The sequence below is a fragment of the Metopolophium dirhodum genome, chromosome 8 (genome assembly GCF_019925205.1).
Source record: "Metopolophium dirhodum isolate CAU chromosome 8, ASM1992520v1, whole genome shotgun sequence".
NCBI classification, from domain to species: Eukaryota; Metazoa; Arthropoda; class Insecta; order Hemiptera; family Aphididae; genus Metopolophium; species Metopolophium dirhodum.
This window is the reverse complement of record NC_083567.1, coordinates 12,165,517-12,183,785: the sequence shown is the minus strand read 5'-3', so window position 1 is coordinate 12,183,785 and position 18,269 is coordinate 12,165,517. Positions and strand designations below refer to the sequence as shown.

Sequence of the window (18,269 nt, the reverse complement as noted above, 5' to 3'; positions counted from 1 at the left end):
AATACATAAAATATTAAAGTATTGTACGTACCTTTTTCACTGGAGACTTTTTCATTTTATAATCTTCAGTATATCCTTGTGACATTTTCGTATAGTAATTATTTTACTTATATTAACACTTGAATAATATTAATTGAAATTAAATATCAATACATTTTTAGGATAGGACGGATAGGTATCTATTAATTAAAGATACTAAAAATGTGGTTCATAAGAAATATTGAAAGATTAAAACACTGATCTTTCTATTTCACAACAAAATGTTTAGTTATTTTAAAAATTAATTTTTGGTAGATAGCACAGAAAATGAGCATAAAAAAATTCTAGTTCCTTAAAATTAAATAGTAAATACCCACCAAAAGTTCGTGTCTATAATCATGATACTTCAGTGATATCACAGAATATGAAATGATAAAAATTGATAAGCCTTCTGGCAAATTGCACTACAATAAATTACTATAGCAGTATAGAGATAGTTAGTACATGAGGATTTTATTTTTTATTGGGAATTTATATTTTAACTTTAGTGAGTTCGGATGTTGATCAACTATTATTTCTTTTAATAAAATTAATTTTTAATTTTTAATTATGTATCTTTCTTACGCCCATAATTAGTTTAATTTAGAAATCAAGTATTTATTTAGGACGATCTCAACATGATGGCATTGCAACGTTTATTTAATAATCTAGCTACAAGCAAATTAAATACTCCAAAACTATTGTCAAATTTTGTAAGTGATTATTTCTTAATTTTTAAAATGTTTGTACATTAAACATATTGTTGTCAAAAAGTAGCCTAATGAAAATGAATATATTTAATTTTTTAATTTTATTCACACAGTTATACAGATTTAAAAATATAAAAATGTTCATTTTTTGTACGCCTACGTCAATATTTATATACTTGCAAATTTATGGTTATATTATTACATGATATTTTCACTCTTCAGTGGTGTAATCATTTGTATAGCTTAGTATTTATATTTTAGGTACCTAGATGTTCATATGGTTTAAATAATGTAGGGAGTGATAACCCAGATGTTGAAATTATTGAAAAAAAAATTGTTGAAGAAAAAACTAGTTTAGCTATGCGAGCATATCTTCAAAGAGCTACACAATACAGTAAGTAATATTATTGAAATTATTATATAGGTATATAAAACATGTGATTTTTCAGTACAAAACCTATTTATAATAATTGTTTTTAAACAATGTATACTATTCTTTAATTGTTTTCATTTCATCTAATTGGCTTATCGTATTACTATTTACTATAAATACAGATTGTAAATTATTAACTAACCTCCTTTTGTAATAATTCTTTATACTTAGTCATTGAAAACGATACTTAATCCATAATGGCTTGAACACAACAACTTACTATTGAAGTAGTAAAATTATGCTGAATTTCCATGATTTTATGTTAATTTACAGATTGATTCACCAAGCACACTGACCCCTTTTTTTTATTAAATTATTAGTTAGTATAAGTTGTTAAAAATCTGATTTTTGGAATTTTTAAATATACTCACAGACCAAATTTTCAGTCTTGAGATTTAGTTATTGTACAAATTGAAAATTGAATTATTGGTGATCCAAATTTGAAAAATGTTTTATGGGTGTAATTTTGTATGAGATAAATTTGTATTACAATTTCATATTTCAGATAGCTTTATGGAACAGCAAACACATGAATACAATGTTGGAAAACGTCATTTAGCTAACATGATGGGTGTTGATCCAGAAACGTTTACTCAATCAGATATAGACGTTAGTTTATTGTTTTATTCAATTTACAATATAACTTTATAAATTGATTAATTGATATGTAATAATTATTATAACCTAACCTATAGAAGACAAATAGAATACACAATACAATATTTTACCTACTTTTAAACCCAACCTAACTTTGGCAGATTAAAAGTTTAAATATGTTCATGCTTTTTGTAGGTTCTTCTTTAAAAACTAATAAAAAGTTAATAATTTGCTGATATAGATTTAATAGGTATTTATAATATAATAGGTGTTTTGGGTATAATTAAATATAATTTTCTTAAATAATTTGAATGAAAGGTTTGTCATAAAATATGTAAAAAGTTAATTTTTACAATTTTACCTAATTCCCCTTATTTAAATATTATGATATGATGAACAAGTGGTATATTAACAGGGGTTAATAAGGGAGCTACAAAATTAAAACAATTATGTGACATAATTTTTAGATGAAATGATTTTTGACTAAATTGAATAAATGAATTTTGTCCTAATAATAATAAATTACTCTATATGTGTATCATTTTTTTATACTGAATATTTTAATATTTGTTCTGTATATACCACATACTTATTATTTATTATTTTTACCACTACCAGCCACCCTAATATTTAAAATTAAAGCATAGTTTCAAAATAAATTAGTTAATTGTTTAATTCTATATTTTAAAAATAATCTTATTATTTAATATTTATTAACTATATTTATTTTGTTAATTCATTTTAGGTAGCTATTGACTATTTGTTTCCTTCTGGTTTATATGATCCAAAAGCAAGACCTTTAATGAAACCTCCAAGTGAAGTATTTCCATCAAAAAAAGATGCAGAGTTTGATGAGTCTGGACGTCCATTTCATGTTTTTTTTTATACTGGGAAACCAAATTTTTACCTGATTTTACATGTAAGCCACATCATTAATCTATACTAATATATAAAATGATAGCATTTGTTTGTATGTTCGGGATAAACTCCAAAACTATTTATTCGATCGTCGTGCAGTTTTTTTTTTAATTAAAGAGGACATCACAGAGAAGGTTTTAGGCATAAATTTAGTCCGATACAGTTAATAAATAATTAAAAATAATTTAGCTTAATATTGCAGATTAAAATAATAATAATAGTGTATTATATATTGGTTGCTATTAGTTAATCGGGCATGTTTGTTGATTTGTATTATTATTTTTCGTAAATATAATATATATATATATATTAATGTTTGTGTTTAGATTAGACCTCTGAAAAAGATAGATTACTATAAAAAGGGTTAAATTTGGTTTTTTTTATTCATCAGACTTCAGTACGGTTAGGTTACGTTAGGATTTTATATTAATTGATTATATTAATCCACCTTAGGTGGAATTAAGTAAAAACGACTAACTGGGTATAACTTTGATACTCTAGAGCTAAATCATACACTTACGTAAATACAGCAGAGGGTCCGCAATCTACCACAGGTAGATTGCCTACCTGATAATATACTTCTGCGAATCAGAATTTTTATTCTATACTCTGTTCAAAATGAGATCGGACCTCGGCGGCCGAGTTGTGGGCATGGGTGTGGTTTTGTTCTGCGGCTCGGCCTGATGCCCCGCCGCCGACGATCTATGGTGGGGGCAGGTGCCTGACTGTCGCGAACAAAAACTGGTCGCCGCCGAGGTCCGATCTCCTTTTGAACAGACTATAGGCACAACGGAATAGTTAAGATAAGTTTTGAACACCATACACTGAATATTAAATAACGAATTGAACAAAGTTTGAGTCATATAGAGTTGGTACATTTAACGGGCAACGAAATGCACGAGACCGGTTTTTTTATAATTAAAATATATTTATCATTAATACTGCTAGAAATATTTCAATACGTTTTCATTAACCGTTTTTAAATTTACTTGCCAATCACATTAAACGATAAAATTTGAATAAACAATTATATCATTGTCCGGAGGCAAAATAAACAACCAATCACGGGCAAAGCTGTGACGGGTCAGCTAGTTTTTAAATATACTCACGTACGTTTTAATATTTGGCAGCTAAATGTACATACAATTAATGTGTGATAAAAAAAAGTTGTTTAAAAATTGATTTTGTAAAAAAAAAAAAACTTGATTTATACAAAATAAATCTGATCTATGTCAAGATGTTGAAGTATAATATAAATATTATAATTGTTTTATCTTAATATAAAAATATCTAATAGTCATAGAAAATATGTGAAACAAAGGAGGTAACCTTTATAAATGCAATATATATTATCTTAATATAATGTTTATTCTATTTCATAGAACATTGCTACTAAATTGTCAGAATTAAATAAGTTTGAAGATAGTTTGAGAAAAAACAATATACTTCCAGATCCTGATAAAAAACTGTAAGTCCAATTATATATTATGCCCTTTTAAGATAAGAATTAATTTTAAAAGTATGTATTTTATAGAACGTCATTGGGAAGTCAATGGTTATCTAAAGAAGATTTGGAAAAATTAACCGTTGAAAAACTATCTGATCACGAAGTAATACAATTCATAAATAACAAACTAATAGTCATATTTAATTTTTTGAAATATAAATTACTGTAAAGCTTTCAAATATCTACAATAATTGATTTTTAATCCGCTATGTTATGAGGTGTGATCGCCAAGTTTATCACTAAATGTGAGAATATCATAATCAATGTAATAATAAATAATTAATTTGTCATCAGCTTATATAAAAATTGAGAATCAGAAGTTACATATAATAATAACTATAATTTTTTTTAAATTTCATGAAAAATTTTATGCAAGTATATTTCTAATGGTTCTTTTTTAGGACACTTATTTTCTCCAAATGTATTGTATGTTTTTGGAAATTTTATTTCATTTACAAGGTTCTTTTTCATCAAAAACAACAAAAGTTTGATTTCTGTTCCCGCCAAAATTTATTTTTCTTCTAAATATTGTTTGGGACCCATGAAATAGCACAACAATTCAGCATTTCACGTGTGTATACAATAAATAAAAATGATGATCTAATTATTACACTATTGTATACTTTGTATATTATTATTAATTGTTATGAGCCAGGAGTTTCCAACCTTATGTTAAGGCTAGCCAAATCTGAGATGAGATACGCTTTGGCATCATGGGTCAAACATTTTTAGATTCAGATAGAGAGGTCGAGAGGTAACACAATAAAACATATAATCTAAGAATTATTTTGAGTAATAAATAAATTAAAAATAATAAATCAAAACTTCAATTAGCTATCAGATTTAGTGGATACAAATCTAATTTCAAATAATAAAACTTACCATTATGGTTTGTTATATTCTTTCCAAAGTTACCCATTTTAAATTACCTATTCTAAATATTACTCTGGAGGTTATTTACTTAATATTACTTGATGTCGATCACACCTCTACCAAATGTTTAAAAGTATACTACCACCTATCTTTCAATCTAGGTTGAGCATCACTGCTGAGATTATTTTGTTAATAATATGTTAGAAAGTTGTAGTAGTTAATTGTATGCATAAAACCAACATTTTAATATGTTTGAGTGCTCTACAAAAAAATTATACTGTTATTTATATTTTATACTTTGTGCATTCATATACTATCTGTTCTAGTACAAAAATTTTTTAATTGCAATTGAGCGTTTGTTAAAACATCCATGTTCATACAAGTATGGAGAATTCATATCTGATTATCAAAAACCAATGATATCTACTAAGGCTATTATTGAATCAGCACCTGTAATTACTATATCTTATATATTATGTACTGTAGACTTATTTAATGATTGTTAAAATACATTTTAAGGTTGAATACACAAAAGATGGAAGAGCCTTTATTACTGTTAAAGGTAATTCATTGACAGATATTATGTGGCATGATCATTAAAATATTATTTTTCTTTGTAGATTGCCCCAGGAAAGATGCTAGAGCTGATGTTACAGTTTTTTATCCAGGAACAGGCAAGCTATCAATAAATGGAAAAGGAATTGAATTCTTTGATGATATTCAAGCCAGAGAACAGGTAAATAAAATAAAATACTATAATTCAATTATTAATTTTTTTTTCTATTATCAATTACTTTATAGTCCAATCAAATTTAAGTAAATTACATATATTTTTACTAAATCCAATTACAAAAGAGAAATAATATTAAAATATATAGTAGGTAGTTTATACGAAAATAAATAACAATAAATAATACACAATGGCCTGCACAAAAACACGGTTCTGTATTTAAAAATTATATATTATAAGCTTAAAAACAATAATTCCATTAGCAAATACATATCTGATTTTTGTGTAAAGTCAATTATTTATTCCTGTTTAAAAATCAAATATTAAATAATTTATCTTTAATTTTGATTTTCAATAAGTTAAACCTTTGAACAAGTTAAATCTATTAAATCAATAAGCACTTTTATTGATAGTTTAAATATAAATTAATGTAATATTTTTTATAAGTATAGATGATTTAGTTAAGTTGCATTACTTATATTTTTAGCATTTACATATAACTCAAACATTTTTCTTGCACATTTATGTCCTATTTATAAAAGTATAAATATAAATACACATGTATAGTATATACATATACACATGTATGTATATTTAATTGGATAAATAATAGACATTTTATTTGTTTTTAAGAACCACCGGGTGTTTGAAATAAGTTTATTTATCAGTAATCAAAAACACATTGCATATAGTTAAATTTCACTAACAAAATCCTATAAATCTAAGATCTGGCTTATTTTTTGTTTATATTAACTTTATAAACAACATATGAACGTCAAATACTAAGAAATTAAATTCACAATGTGGTATTTATAAATTTGAAATGTGTCCTTATTGAACGGAAATTGCTGATGTGTGCATGCTTAGAATATTAGTTTTTATGATAATTAAGTTTTGTATTTTAAACATGTTTAATAAGACACAACTGTATATTAACTAATGAAGGCAGAACTCAGAACCATAAAAGTTATCTTGTTTATGTATTATATTATTTTATTGTCCAATCAATATTACCTCATTTTACCCATACATAACTATTGACTTATTGGATTATTTTGAGTTAAAGGAAAATGTCATAGGAAAATAAAAAATACGACCCTTATATATCATAATACTCCTATTATTTTTTAAAAAAAACATGTAAGGGTTTATTATTAGGTAATTTATCATGACAAACATAACAAGATCATAATTCAAAATTATAATGAAGTAATATTTTCAAATATTTTTATCAACACATCAATACATAATATTTAAATATAACATAGTTCATATAATATTTAAATTACATAACAAATACAAATTAAGACTAGTAATATTTATGAAGATTTATTAATAAGCTTTAATAAGAGATCTTGTTGATTTTGTACAATTTCTTTTAGTTGTTTAATTTCTTCAACTAAAGCCTTGTTTTCCATTTTATTTTCTAACATAGCTTGTTTATAGTCAACCGTATTTAATCGTTGTTGCCTTGCTATATTCAATGCATCTTCCATTATGTATTTTGGTAATCTTTTTTCTGTAGGATTTAATGGTTTTACATAAAGTACTACTCGATACGCTGATGGTGTAACTCTTGCGCTCCAATTAAAAAAATTTATAACACGCCTAGGTAAACAACCTTGAAATAATGCTTGTTCTTGAGAGTGAATTAGTTGAGTTTGTCTGACAAGTTTTGAGAGGTCTGCAGTTTTGTGCAAACCTTGGATATCGTGAACTGCTATTCCGACTAGCAAGTTCATTAATACAACAGTAACAAATACAATAAACAGAATAAAAGTTATATAAGCACTTACATTAAAAATAATTGGAGATTCTTCGGATTTCAATAGCAAATCTATGTCAAGTTCTCCTGTCATCATTACTAGAACTTTTGCTATACCTATTAAGGGATTATTGAAATCATCTGATGTAGGGAATAGTGTGCAAAAACTTATTGTAAATCCTATAAGCAAACATGAGTAAGCTAGCAACAATTTAGCAAATTCCTTTTGAACTTTAGTAAACATAGCAATATATGTTCCAAATATAGGTAACTGGCCAATCATCACCATTAAATTTGACCATCCAAACAAAACGGCAAATGCTCCAATAGGGTTTTGCCAGTCATACGTTTTATTTCCGTATAAAAAAGATGTTAAAAAAACACTTGCAACCACAAACCATTCAACAATGTTAGTAATGTTTAAAAAATATTGTTTGACTGAAGTAAATCCTGTTGTGCCAATTAATTTTCTGATTATTATGATGATTGTAAATACCAACAATATATACCAAACAAATTCTATAATTATGTGTGATATTAATTGTGAATCGAATACATTCACATTTAAACGACAGGCATTTTGATTCTCCGATTCGTTTAGTTCTTGACTATGAGTTATTTTTTGTTTGTCTGTTAGGATTCTTGACTTATTATAACAATCATGTGCTAAAGCTGTCATTACATAAGTGGTTAAGAGTAAAACAAAAATTGCATCAAAAACCAGACGTACAAAATAAAATCTACGAATTTTTTGCCATTTTAAGTACAAAAATGCTTTACATAATGGATGTTCAAGCATAGACTTTTGACCACATTCTTCCAATGTGTGTAATAAAATGATTTCCCCTTGACTAGGATTTTGTAATAAGTATCGAAAATCCATTATTAGTTCAACTTCTTTGGCGGAAGCTTGGTCATTTAATGTAATTGCCTGGTCAAATTTTTTTTTAATTGTATTTATACTTGTGGGTGTTTTTCTATTTATTATGCTTAAAGCACTCATCCCGCCTACTGTTCTAGAACTTATATCAGCTCCTTTTATGATTAAAAAATCGACACATTGGGATAACTCATTTAAAGCAGCTATGTGAAGAGGAGCGTATCCATATCTATCTTTAATATTGACATTTGCACCCCATTTTACCAATACTTCAACCACATGGAATGATAAATAAGCTTTACAAACAGCAGAATGCAATGCTGTCCTTTTGTCAATATCTAAAGCATTCACTTCGGCTCCTAATTCTAATAATATAACAACAGATTCAGCACATTGAGCTTTGGCAGCTAGATGTAAAGCAGTTTGATTCTTATAATTTACCGCACTATGACTAGACCCTGTGTGTAAAAGTATTTGAACACATTCTGTATATCCATTTTCAGCCGCCATATGCAAGGCCGTCGATTGCCTGGATTTAGAATTTAAATTTATTGTTTTATTACTTCTAGCTAAAATAAGTTTTAGACATTCAGTATATCCTTTGTCTGCTGCTAAATGAAGGGGTGTATTCCCATTGGTGTCCAAAGTGTTGGGGTCTATTCCAATGTTTAGTAAGTACTTGACACATTCTACAGCATTGGCTTGTACTGCACAATGTAATACTGTGTCAGTTACTTTACATCTCTGGTCTATCAGAATTTTTGTAGTTTCTAAAGCGTTGCCCATAACAGCTGAATGTAATGGTGTATATCCACTTTGAATTGTGTCCATGTCACATTTTTTTTTTATTAGCCACCTGTAAGTATAGTATAATTTAAATTTATAGATACTGATAAAATATAAACATGTATATAATTTTTTAATATTTAATTCAAATACTAATTTTAAGTTTTGAGCTTGGCAATGAACAATATGTTGTAATATATTGGTTTCACAATGTTATCTATTTACTTTTTTTATTGGTCTGTGAGCACATCTTTTTATATAGGAATACTCAAGGGTAAGAACCTCTGCCCATTAGATGTTGGTGTTAAATAAGTTGTTATTAAGTTGTTTTTAAATAAAAAAAAATCAGTCATGTTTATTACTGATACCTTATCTAAGTTTTACATTAACATAGTAGACTGATGTTGAAAATGTAATAATCATAAAATGATATTACTTATAGATTGTATAATATTATTGCAGGGGTTGCTGTATATATTACTCGGGATAATTGACAAGCGGGTTTTTAAAACACCTGTCTAATAAATTAAAATTCATAAAGTTTTGGTCATGGTACATAAGTTATATTTTGTTAGGGAATACTTATACATTGGTCAAATATTTAAAAAACAAAGGTGATATATTTTATAATGGGTGATTATTTTTATTGTTTTTTATCTAACAAAATTTAGATATATTTTTCAAACAGAATATTTGTTAAATTTAGCGTTATAAATCTAGTTTATCGCCACATAAAGTTTTTTTTCGGACACCTATGTATTATTACAACTTGTAAAGAACGATAGTCCAAAAATTAATTGCTGGAAATCATTAATTTTTATGGTATAGCCTTACAAATTTCACGATTTTCGGTGTTTGTGCCAACAAATTTAAAATTTTTTTTTAAATCAACGTTTTAAAAATTATGGTTCAAAAATAATTCTGAAACCCATATGGTGGTTTTACATAACAAGTCGAGGGATATTTTCGATTTTAATTGTCTGAGCGAGCGCAGCGATCGAGTAACCACGCCGGGTGTATACGAAAATTTCAAAAATTTTAATTAGCTATAACTTTAAAATAATTCGGGCTGTTAAATTTAGACTTCCCCATCGTTTTCATCATGCTTAACTACATAGGTACGTCAAAACAAAAAACATTTTGTTCAGTAAAACAGAAAAGTTCCAAACGCGTGGTAAAATATTGAGTTGTACGAATGCCGAATGCGTAAAATCACCGAAAATCGTGAACTTTATAATAAGGCTATAACTTAAAAACTAATTTTCGGCAATTAATATTTGTAAAACATCATTCTTATTAAATCATTGTAATACATAGGTATCCGAAAGTAAAAATGTAATAATTACCGTTGGTGCTAACCTAGATTTGTTCCCAATAAATTATTATAATTATATGTAAGTACATCTATGATATTCGTTAAGTGTCCATAGGGGAGGGGTTGAACCCCCTAAAGCCCTACCCCACTTCAGCACGCCCGTTCACCAATCCATCATAATTTATAATATACCTACCCTACCTTATGTACGTATTAATCACGATAATAATACAATGATCTTGATTTTTCGATTATTCATATTATATTCGTAAATTAGATCGTAATTGAAATCACTGACATTGTTTTACATTTCTTTTTTATAATTTTAGGCATACCCGGTGGCCGGTAAACAAAAATTAATACATGCAACTCATTTTTAGAAACTGGTATTTTTTCCCTCTCTGATTGAGATTTAAAACATACTGGGATCGTGTACTGAAAACTTATAGTGTTTCGTCGAAATCGGGACGAATGGCAACCCTTTATTCTATAGATGCATACAAGTAAAACATTTATTACTAGTGCATACACAGGATTTTTATTTAAAGACTTGAGTATTATACTATATGTCTATAATTCTATATATATTTATTAGATGAGACTTGCCAAAATATTTCAACTATATAACTCATTTTCGTGGCTTGTTGACAGATTATATAGATAAATGTCTTCATAAACACATTGTTTGAATGATTTTGTTGTTGTCTCTATAATTAATCGGTTATCTAATTTACATTTTTTGGATGAACATTAATTTTGAGTGTATATCGTCATTGAGTAGGTCGCTGTAATGATGGATGTCGGATGTGTTAAATTTGAATTCAACTAATCATTCTATAAGAAAAACGATTCTCATCGGAGATAATGTGTCGGCCTCTATTTCTAAAGATATTTTTTAATTGCAAAAAAATAAGTAAAATCGATAGAGGATAAATCTTATGTCTAGAAGAAAGTATTGTTATGCGACAAGAATTTAACGAATTTCAAATCGCACAGTATAAACCAGGCCAGCTAACACGCTATGGGACCATTAAAATTACGTATCGACATTTTGGTAAATAAATTAAATTATTGTAGTAGTTAGTGCCAATAATTATAATGATGATAATAGTATAAAAAAATTGTTTTTACGTGTCTTACACATACTTAATTATCTTTTATAAATTAGAAAAAATCATATTTAGGTACCTAACTGTAATTATTAATTTTAATAAAATGTTATCCTTATATCTTTACGAGTAAGTACCTAATCGGCAGAAATAAAATTGTTTTTATCGTTTAAAACGAATTAGGTATAGATATATCTACTATCTATATATTATTATACTTCTATGCGGGCGAGAATCAAATCCCCTTTTTTTGAGTTTGATCAAAATTCAAAATCTACATTATGGCAAAAACAAAGGCGTCTCCTATAATATATCAAAATATAAAATTAAACACGACCTAGAGTTATTGATAAATAAATATATATAACAATTAACTCGTAACTTATATTTATGGTATTTTAATTTAAAATATCGCTTACCTCAGCGCGTCGGCGTTGCCCATGAATGCGGCCAAATTAACGGCCGTGATGTTGCCGCAGTGCGAATAGTGTAAGTTAGCGCCGCACTCGTGCAGCGTGTCCAGGCATTCGGCCGTCGCGCCGATGTAAACAGCCCAGCAGAGCAGCCTGTCCAGCTCGCTCTGGTTGGGTGGCGGATGCACGCCGCCTGGGTCGAACTCGTCGAGCTCCACGAGTTCCATGAGCTGCAGCCGCCCGTTGCACGTGCGCATTGAGTCCATCAGGTCGCGCCTAATGGTGTCCTTCCGTATGGTTATGGACAGTTCGATCTCCTGTCCGGCTGCGGACGGTGGCTCGTCGGCGGCTGGCGTGTCCGGTAGGCTCTCCATGAACAGGAACTCCTCGACGTTGGATCGCCGACGCTGGTCGCCACCGCCGCCGCCCGGCCGGTGCCGGAAGCTGTACCACCGGTCTTTGAGCGACGACGGTGACCGGGACGCTGCGGCCCCGCCGCCTTGCCGGTTGTGCACGTTTAGGCTGATGGTCCTGTCCAGCGGCACGGCCACTTCCAGGTGATGTTTGCCGGTCATGGTGACGGTGCACGTCGAATGGTGCGGAACAATAAACAATATTGGAAACCGGATGTCGGAAGACTGGCTGACGATCGTTTCGTGCGTGTAATATCTCGCCGTGCTGAAGCGCACCGGGTTCCCGCGCGCGTCGTTCGGTTCCTTCGACGATTCGCTCGCCAATGTCCGGTGCGGCGGTGGTATGATAATATTATACGCGGTCGGTGGCCTCTCGCGGTGCTACGGACGCCAACAGCGTGGCCGCTATCGGAACTATATAGGTACGCGATCGTATCTCCCTCTATATACCCCCTACCCCCTCCCGATGGCCAGACACGCGCGCGCGTCAGCCGCTCGGCGCTCCGCTCCGTTTCGTTTAATATATTATGATTATTATTATTATTATTCATCGTTGTTTTTATTATTATAATATTATCGTTATTATAATACCAAATTCATATTATAATATTATAACGCGCACGCGGCGGTGACCGGTAACGTGCAAATCCTGCACCGTGACTGCGTCTCCTCTGCTATTGCTGCGGTATGATAATATATAATTGAATACATGCGTTCACATAGGTACGTCTTACTATTATTAATATTTTATTTTACATAATATAATTGTATCAAACGGTATGCGCTGTACCCTGTACACTTACTCGATTATTTTATGCGATGGTAGGTATTTAATATTATATATGTATCCATTTTTTTTTCGACACATACCAAAAGTGTAAAACACAAGTATTTTGGTTTGTGTAGGTCATACGCGAAATCATATTTTAGTTTAAAATATTATACACATTATCTCAGGGTCTGTGCTGCTGCGATACAATTCTAGCCCCCCCCCCCCCCCCCCCCACACAAAATGTCTCTATAGTTTTGCCTGTATGGTGTATTAATGTTATGACGGTTAATCGAGTTTCTATACTGTATTGTTATTTGTCATTGGTTCTAATTATTAATGTTCATCTGTAATTTGCAGGTTGTAATCATTTTTTTAGTTTATTGGTTAATTTGAAGTTAGTTACTCATCTAAACATTTACAGAACACTCAGCTATCCGTTTTCTTTTTATTGTTCAATATTAATGCATTTGCATGAGCAATGTCTATATGAAATTTTAGTAATTTTTAAAATAGAGGAATTTTGAATATTATATAGGTATGTTATATAAGATGCGTATAGCGTATAATACTAAAATTAAATACCTACTTATATGCACGCCGCATGGTATAATTCAAAGTTTAATACATGTATAACGCAAGGTATAAAATAGTATACAGTAAGTACGAATAATAAATAAAATGCCGTATTTTTGCATGACTATACGACGTGCGCATTACGATGGGCTATCGGGCTCAGGTGTAGGTGAAATCGGGTTTAACACTTTATACGTTAAGTAGGTATATCATAATATTAAAATATACTAACAAAGAGACTGTGTACGGGCTGTACACAATATTTATAAACCTACCTATATTATTATTAATAAAAAAAAAATTGTCCGCTCGATTATGTTCTTCTGTAACGTTGTTGTATTATATTATATTCTGACATTCTGTACCATAAAGAAATAAATTCCTCGCACGTAAGCCCGTTGGTTTTTTAACTATCAAAGTCAAGGCCGACTGTTTCTATTCAACGCGTATTACGGTACGTACTTTTATAAACGAATCCCCTCAACAACCTATCGAAATTCTTAAGAAATGTTTGCATCTCGCATTCACCGAATTAATCATTGATTTCAACCGCGTGCCTACTCCTTGACTCGCGCAACACGTCATGAAATATTATATTATGATTAATAATTATTAATTATGGATAATATAGCTTGTCCGATTTGATACTTGCATAAGCAAATTAAGAATTACATGGGCTGCGATTAAGAGCAATAACCTTAACATATAAGTTAAATAAATATTACTACATGCCTAACGTATATCAGAGTATTAACCGGTGTTTGTTACCCTTTTATTTAATAAACATCTAAGAATCATTCAATGTTGAGTCCTCCGGAAATAACGTTGAAATAATATAGTGGTTGTTGTGGTATAATATATTATTATTGTCTCATGATTATTACTATTGTTTATCATTCAATACTTGTATTTTGCGTATTATGAAGTTTCCGGTTACGTTTGCATTCTGTTCTCATAAAGCTATGCTGTCTGTTCGTTTGAAATTCGTCAAAATTACAAACATTTGCAAATGATTTTGTCGTTTTTATATCGATGACATTTTAAATTTTTGTCTCTGCTTCAAAATTTTATAAAAGATTCTCTATAAGTTAATCTTACTCTAAAAAATAAATTTGCGTGAATCCATAATAATTTTTCATGAGCGTCGTTTTAAGCTCGATATTTAACGGAAATGGATAATCAAATGTAAAATAACAATTTCTCATTTATTTTCTCCAAATAAAGATTTTTATTATTTTATTGTAATTCAAAAGATATTAATTGTAACGTTACACTTTTACCTAAATTATCATTTTCTATGTTATGTACAAATACATTTTAGATTAAGTAATAATGTACAAGATATACCACGATCGTTTCTATTCACACCTTTCTAAGGTATTGACATAACTTATAATTTCATGATAATAATAGGGATATTAAATAATATAATAAGCGATATTTTCTGTAAAATATGTTTAATAGGAATCTTACATACCGTATTAATAATAGATAAATAAATTATTAATAGTATTTAGTAAAATAAATAAAACATTAAAAATCCTTAGATCCACACGACCACACTGTCTCCGATCTAATCGTGTTTCCTATGCAGTTATTTATTATTTAATTAAAAGTTAACTCGTCCATGACAGTGACTTATTTTATTTCTTAATTATAAAGAAATCTCAATATTGTTTCAATTTGAAACTTTAATTTTACTTTTTAATGGAATTTTATTTTTAAAATGTTTAAAGAGTTATTTATTAAACTTTAGTTCTAAAATAATTTTTTTTTAAAATTTTTTTATTAATTAATCCGCGGCAACTTAGGCCATTGGGTGATTTTTAACTGTGTGGGAGGATACTGTAGGTTTAAACACGTTTTTATACAGTTTGGCATATTTTTTAGTGGGCACCCGTAGGTATCTGCCATGCGCGGGTGGGGGATGGCGGCACTTCTCTCCGGACACCGTGACTTCCTCGAAAAAAATGCCGCCTGCGGCCGAGGTTTTGAACCGACGCCTTAGTCCGCTCAGCCACTCCGTCCCCCATAATTTTTATTATTTCAATAATGTATGGACATTTCAGCCTTAAGAGGTTCAGTAAGATTTACCTTAATTATGAAACAAATAGAAAGTTATTATACGAGTAAATATTAAAATTATTTATATTGCATACAATAATATGTATGCGAGTTCTCCCACTGGATATATAAGTGTATTGTGTATGATTTTACCTTGTAATACTCGACAGGTGTCGTTTTTCAAAAAAGTCAAGATAAGTCTGTAAGAAAAGGTATTTTAAATTGATGGATTCTCAAACACGAATTATTGGCACGTTTAGTATTAATAATTTAATATACAGGATGTGCTCACCCTCACTTTTTCTTGTAACAATACATTTATTTAAATTTAGATTTTTGACATTTTTAAGTATATGCGTACTCAAGGATCATATATTCAATAGTTGGATTTTTATCAAATTTTATGAGGCCCTGTGATGATGAAATTTAGTTTTTTTTCAATTTTGAAACATTTTAACCACCTTTTTTATCGGTGATTCTCCATAGGACAAAAAAGTTTGTATCGCTATGGAATGTTTCAAGTATTTGGAAATATGGTCGTTCAGTGTATCTACTTCCAAAAAATCAAGATTTGAATAGATATAAACGTGTTGTAAAAAAAAAGAATAAAATGGGACAGAGCAGTGTGTATGATGATGAATCCTCCTGTATATTCCAATGTAGAAATATTTAAATATCCATCTCGTTTTCATACCCTTGGATAGGAATTTTCCCATCTATTTTATATTTATTGTATGCCCTTTCCTGGTATGTAGGAACTTAGATTCGACCTTTCCATATAGGTCGTAGCACTCATAGGTTCGGTTTTTTTCTAATATAGGAAAGACCAAAATATTAATTTAAAATTGTAAAGCAAATAAGAAGATCATTTTGTCAACATCAAATTAATTTTAGTCATCCAATTTCGTAGCTTTAAAATAAATATATTATATTATATTTTGTTTTTAAATTACAGGATCTCTTTTTAGTGTTGTGTATGTATTATAATACAAGTTGTTTTTCTGTTTTATTTTTTAGATACTGTTCCCGTTATTATTTACGGATATGGTTGACAAAGTCGATATTCATGCAACTGTAAGAGGCGGAGGAGTTTCAGGTAAAGCTGGCGCAATTCGTTTCGGTATTTCTTGGAGTTTGCGTTCTTTTGTGGACCCTGAAACAGTAGAACGCATGCGAATTGGTAAATATATTTCGTTGTTATATACCTAGCAAGCGTTTCAATTAATTCATACAATATTGTATTTGTTTTTCAAGCTGGTCTATTGCAAAAGGACTACAGAAGAAGAGAAAGGAAAAAGCCAGGCCAAGCAAGAGCTAGAAGGAAGTTTACTTGGAAGAAGCGTTAAAATGTTGATTTTATTGCAGTTGTGTAAATATAATATAATGATGAATTAAAATAAAATAAACTAGATTTGTCGTATATTTATTGTATAAAATTGTCTACATTGTTGAAATATTATAATATTGTTATTTATTAATATAAAATATTTTAAGTATTTCTAATACTATAAAACAGCAAGTGTGTGGCGCCCCCTAGGTATACACATGAAAATGATCAAACTATAAAAATCAATCTTATAAATAATATTATGCGCCATAGTTTGTTAAAATGTTTAAAAAATAAAGTCAAAAAAATGTTTAGTTCAAATATTAAAAGCTCATAATATAGTTCTTATACCATAAATCGTAATTTATATAATAGTTTAGGTTTTTCAAAACATAAATCAATAATTTAAGTTAGATCTTAATGTACCTATAATATACATTTATTTATTATTATGAAACGGGATGAGCCCCATACAAATTTAGAAATTAAACTCAAAGCTAAAATACAGAATAGTATAAAATATTATAAAAACATCAATATATAGTGATAAACATTTCATGAACGGAGACTGGTTAAGTCCTTCAATAGGAATGATGGATCCTCGTTCGCTATATACGCTCATCATTCTTAAAATAGGACTGTCTTGCAAAAAGTTCACAGAATAAAAAGGGATAAGAAAGAGAAAACACTACGTGAATTAAAAACTGGGATTCTAAAATAGAGTTTATATAAGTTTATATAATATTATATCGTCAATACGTCAACATCAATATAATAAACGGATTAGTGAGTCATTGAAAATGTTTGGGACATCGTTTGATACCTTAAACGCGGTTAAAGTGTCTAAATAACTTAACAACCTCAACAAATATTTAACTGTTGAAAACGAATATTTTTACGATTTAAAAAGATTTTTACGGACCAAAAATGTATTTTTTCATTTATTTATTTCAATATGAGACCGGAATAATGTATAGTTAGTAACTTAATTTCGAAAGACTTAGCAGTACCTATAATGAGACCACATTATATAACCTACAACCAACCCTATCGGAAAAAATTGATT

The 18,269-nt window shown here is 29.3% G+C and overlaps 2 protein-coding genes across 2 annotated transcripts; one reads left to right on the top strand and one right to left on the bottom strand.

Annotated features, from left to right (window-relative positions):
• The first annotated feature begins 459 nt into the window (after positions 1-459).
• Positions 460-17,298, top strand: LOC132950237 (small ribosomal subunit protein uS9m). Its single transcript, XM_061021562.1, has 11 exons — positions 460-731; positions 990-1,122; positions 1,667-1,770; positions 2,504-2,677; positions 4,059-4,144; positions 4,211-4,286; positions 5,383-5,508; positions 5,576-5,618; positions 5,677-5,792; positions 16,894-17,056; positions 17,131-17,298. The coding sequence occupies exons 1-11, from the start codon at positions 657-659 to the stop codon at positions 17,220-17,222; spliced, it is 1,188 nt and encodes a 395-aa protein (XP_060877545.1). The 5' UTR covers positions 460-656; the 3' UTR covers positions 17,223-17,298.
• On the bottom strand, positions 5,961-12,976 carry LOC132950231 (transient receptor potential channel pyrexia-like). Its single transcript, XM_061021556.1, has 2 exons — positions 12,061-12,976; positions 5,961-9,287 (listed from the first exon to the last, which is right to left on the bottom strand). The coding sequence occupies exons 1-2, from the start codon at positions 12,627-12,629 to the stop codon at positions 7,106-7,108; spliced, it is 2,751 nt and encodes a 916-aa protein (XP_060877539.1). The 5' UTR covers positions 12,630-12,976; the 3' UTR covers positions 5,961-7,105.
• Positions 17,299-18,269: the final 971 nt, after the last annotated feature.

Coding starts and splice junctions, on each gene's coding strand:
- LOC132950231 (XM_061021556.1), bottom strand. CDS start 12,629: ATGACCGGCAAACATCACCTGGAAGTGGCCGTGCCGCTGGACAGGACC. Junction 9,288..12,060: donor GGCAACGCCGACGCGCTGAG/GTAAGCGATATT, acceptor CTATACTTACAG/GTGGCTAATAAAAAAAAAAT.
- LOC132950237 (XM_061021562.1), top strand. CDS start 657: ATGATGGCATTGCAACGTTTATTTAATAATCTAGCTACAAGCAAATTA. Junction 1,771..2,503: donor TTACTCAATCAGATATAGAC/GTTAGTTTATTG, acceptor AATTCATTTTAG/GTAGCTATTGACTATTTGTT. Junction 5,793..16,893: donor ATATTCAAGCCAGAGAACAG/GTAAATAAAATA, acceptor TTTATTTTTTAG/ATACTGTTCCCGTTATTATT.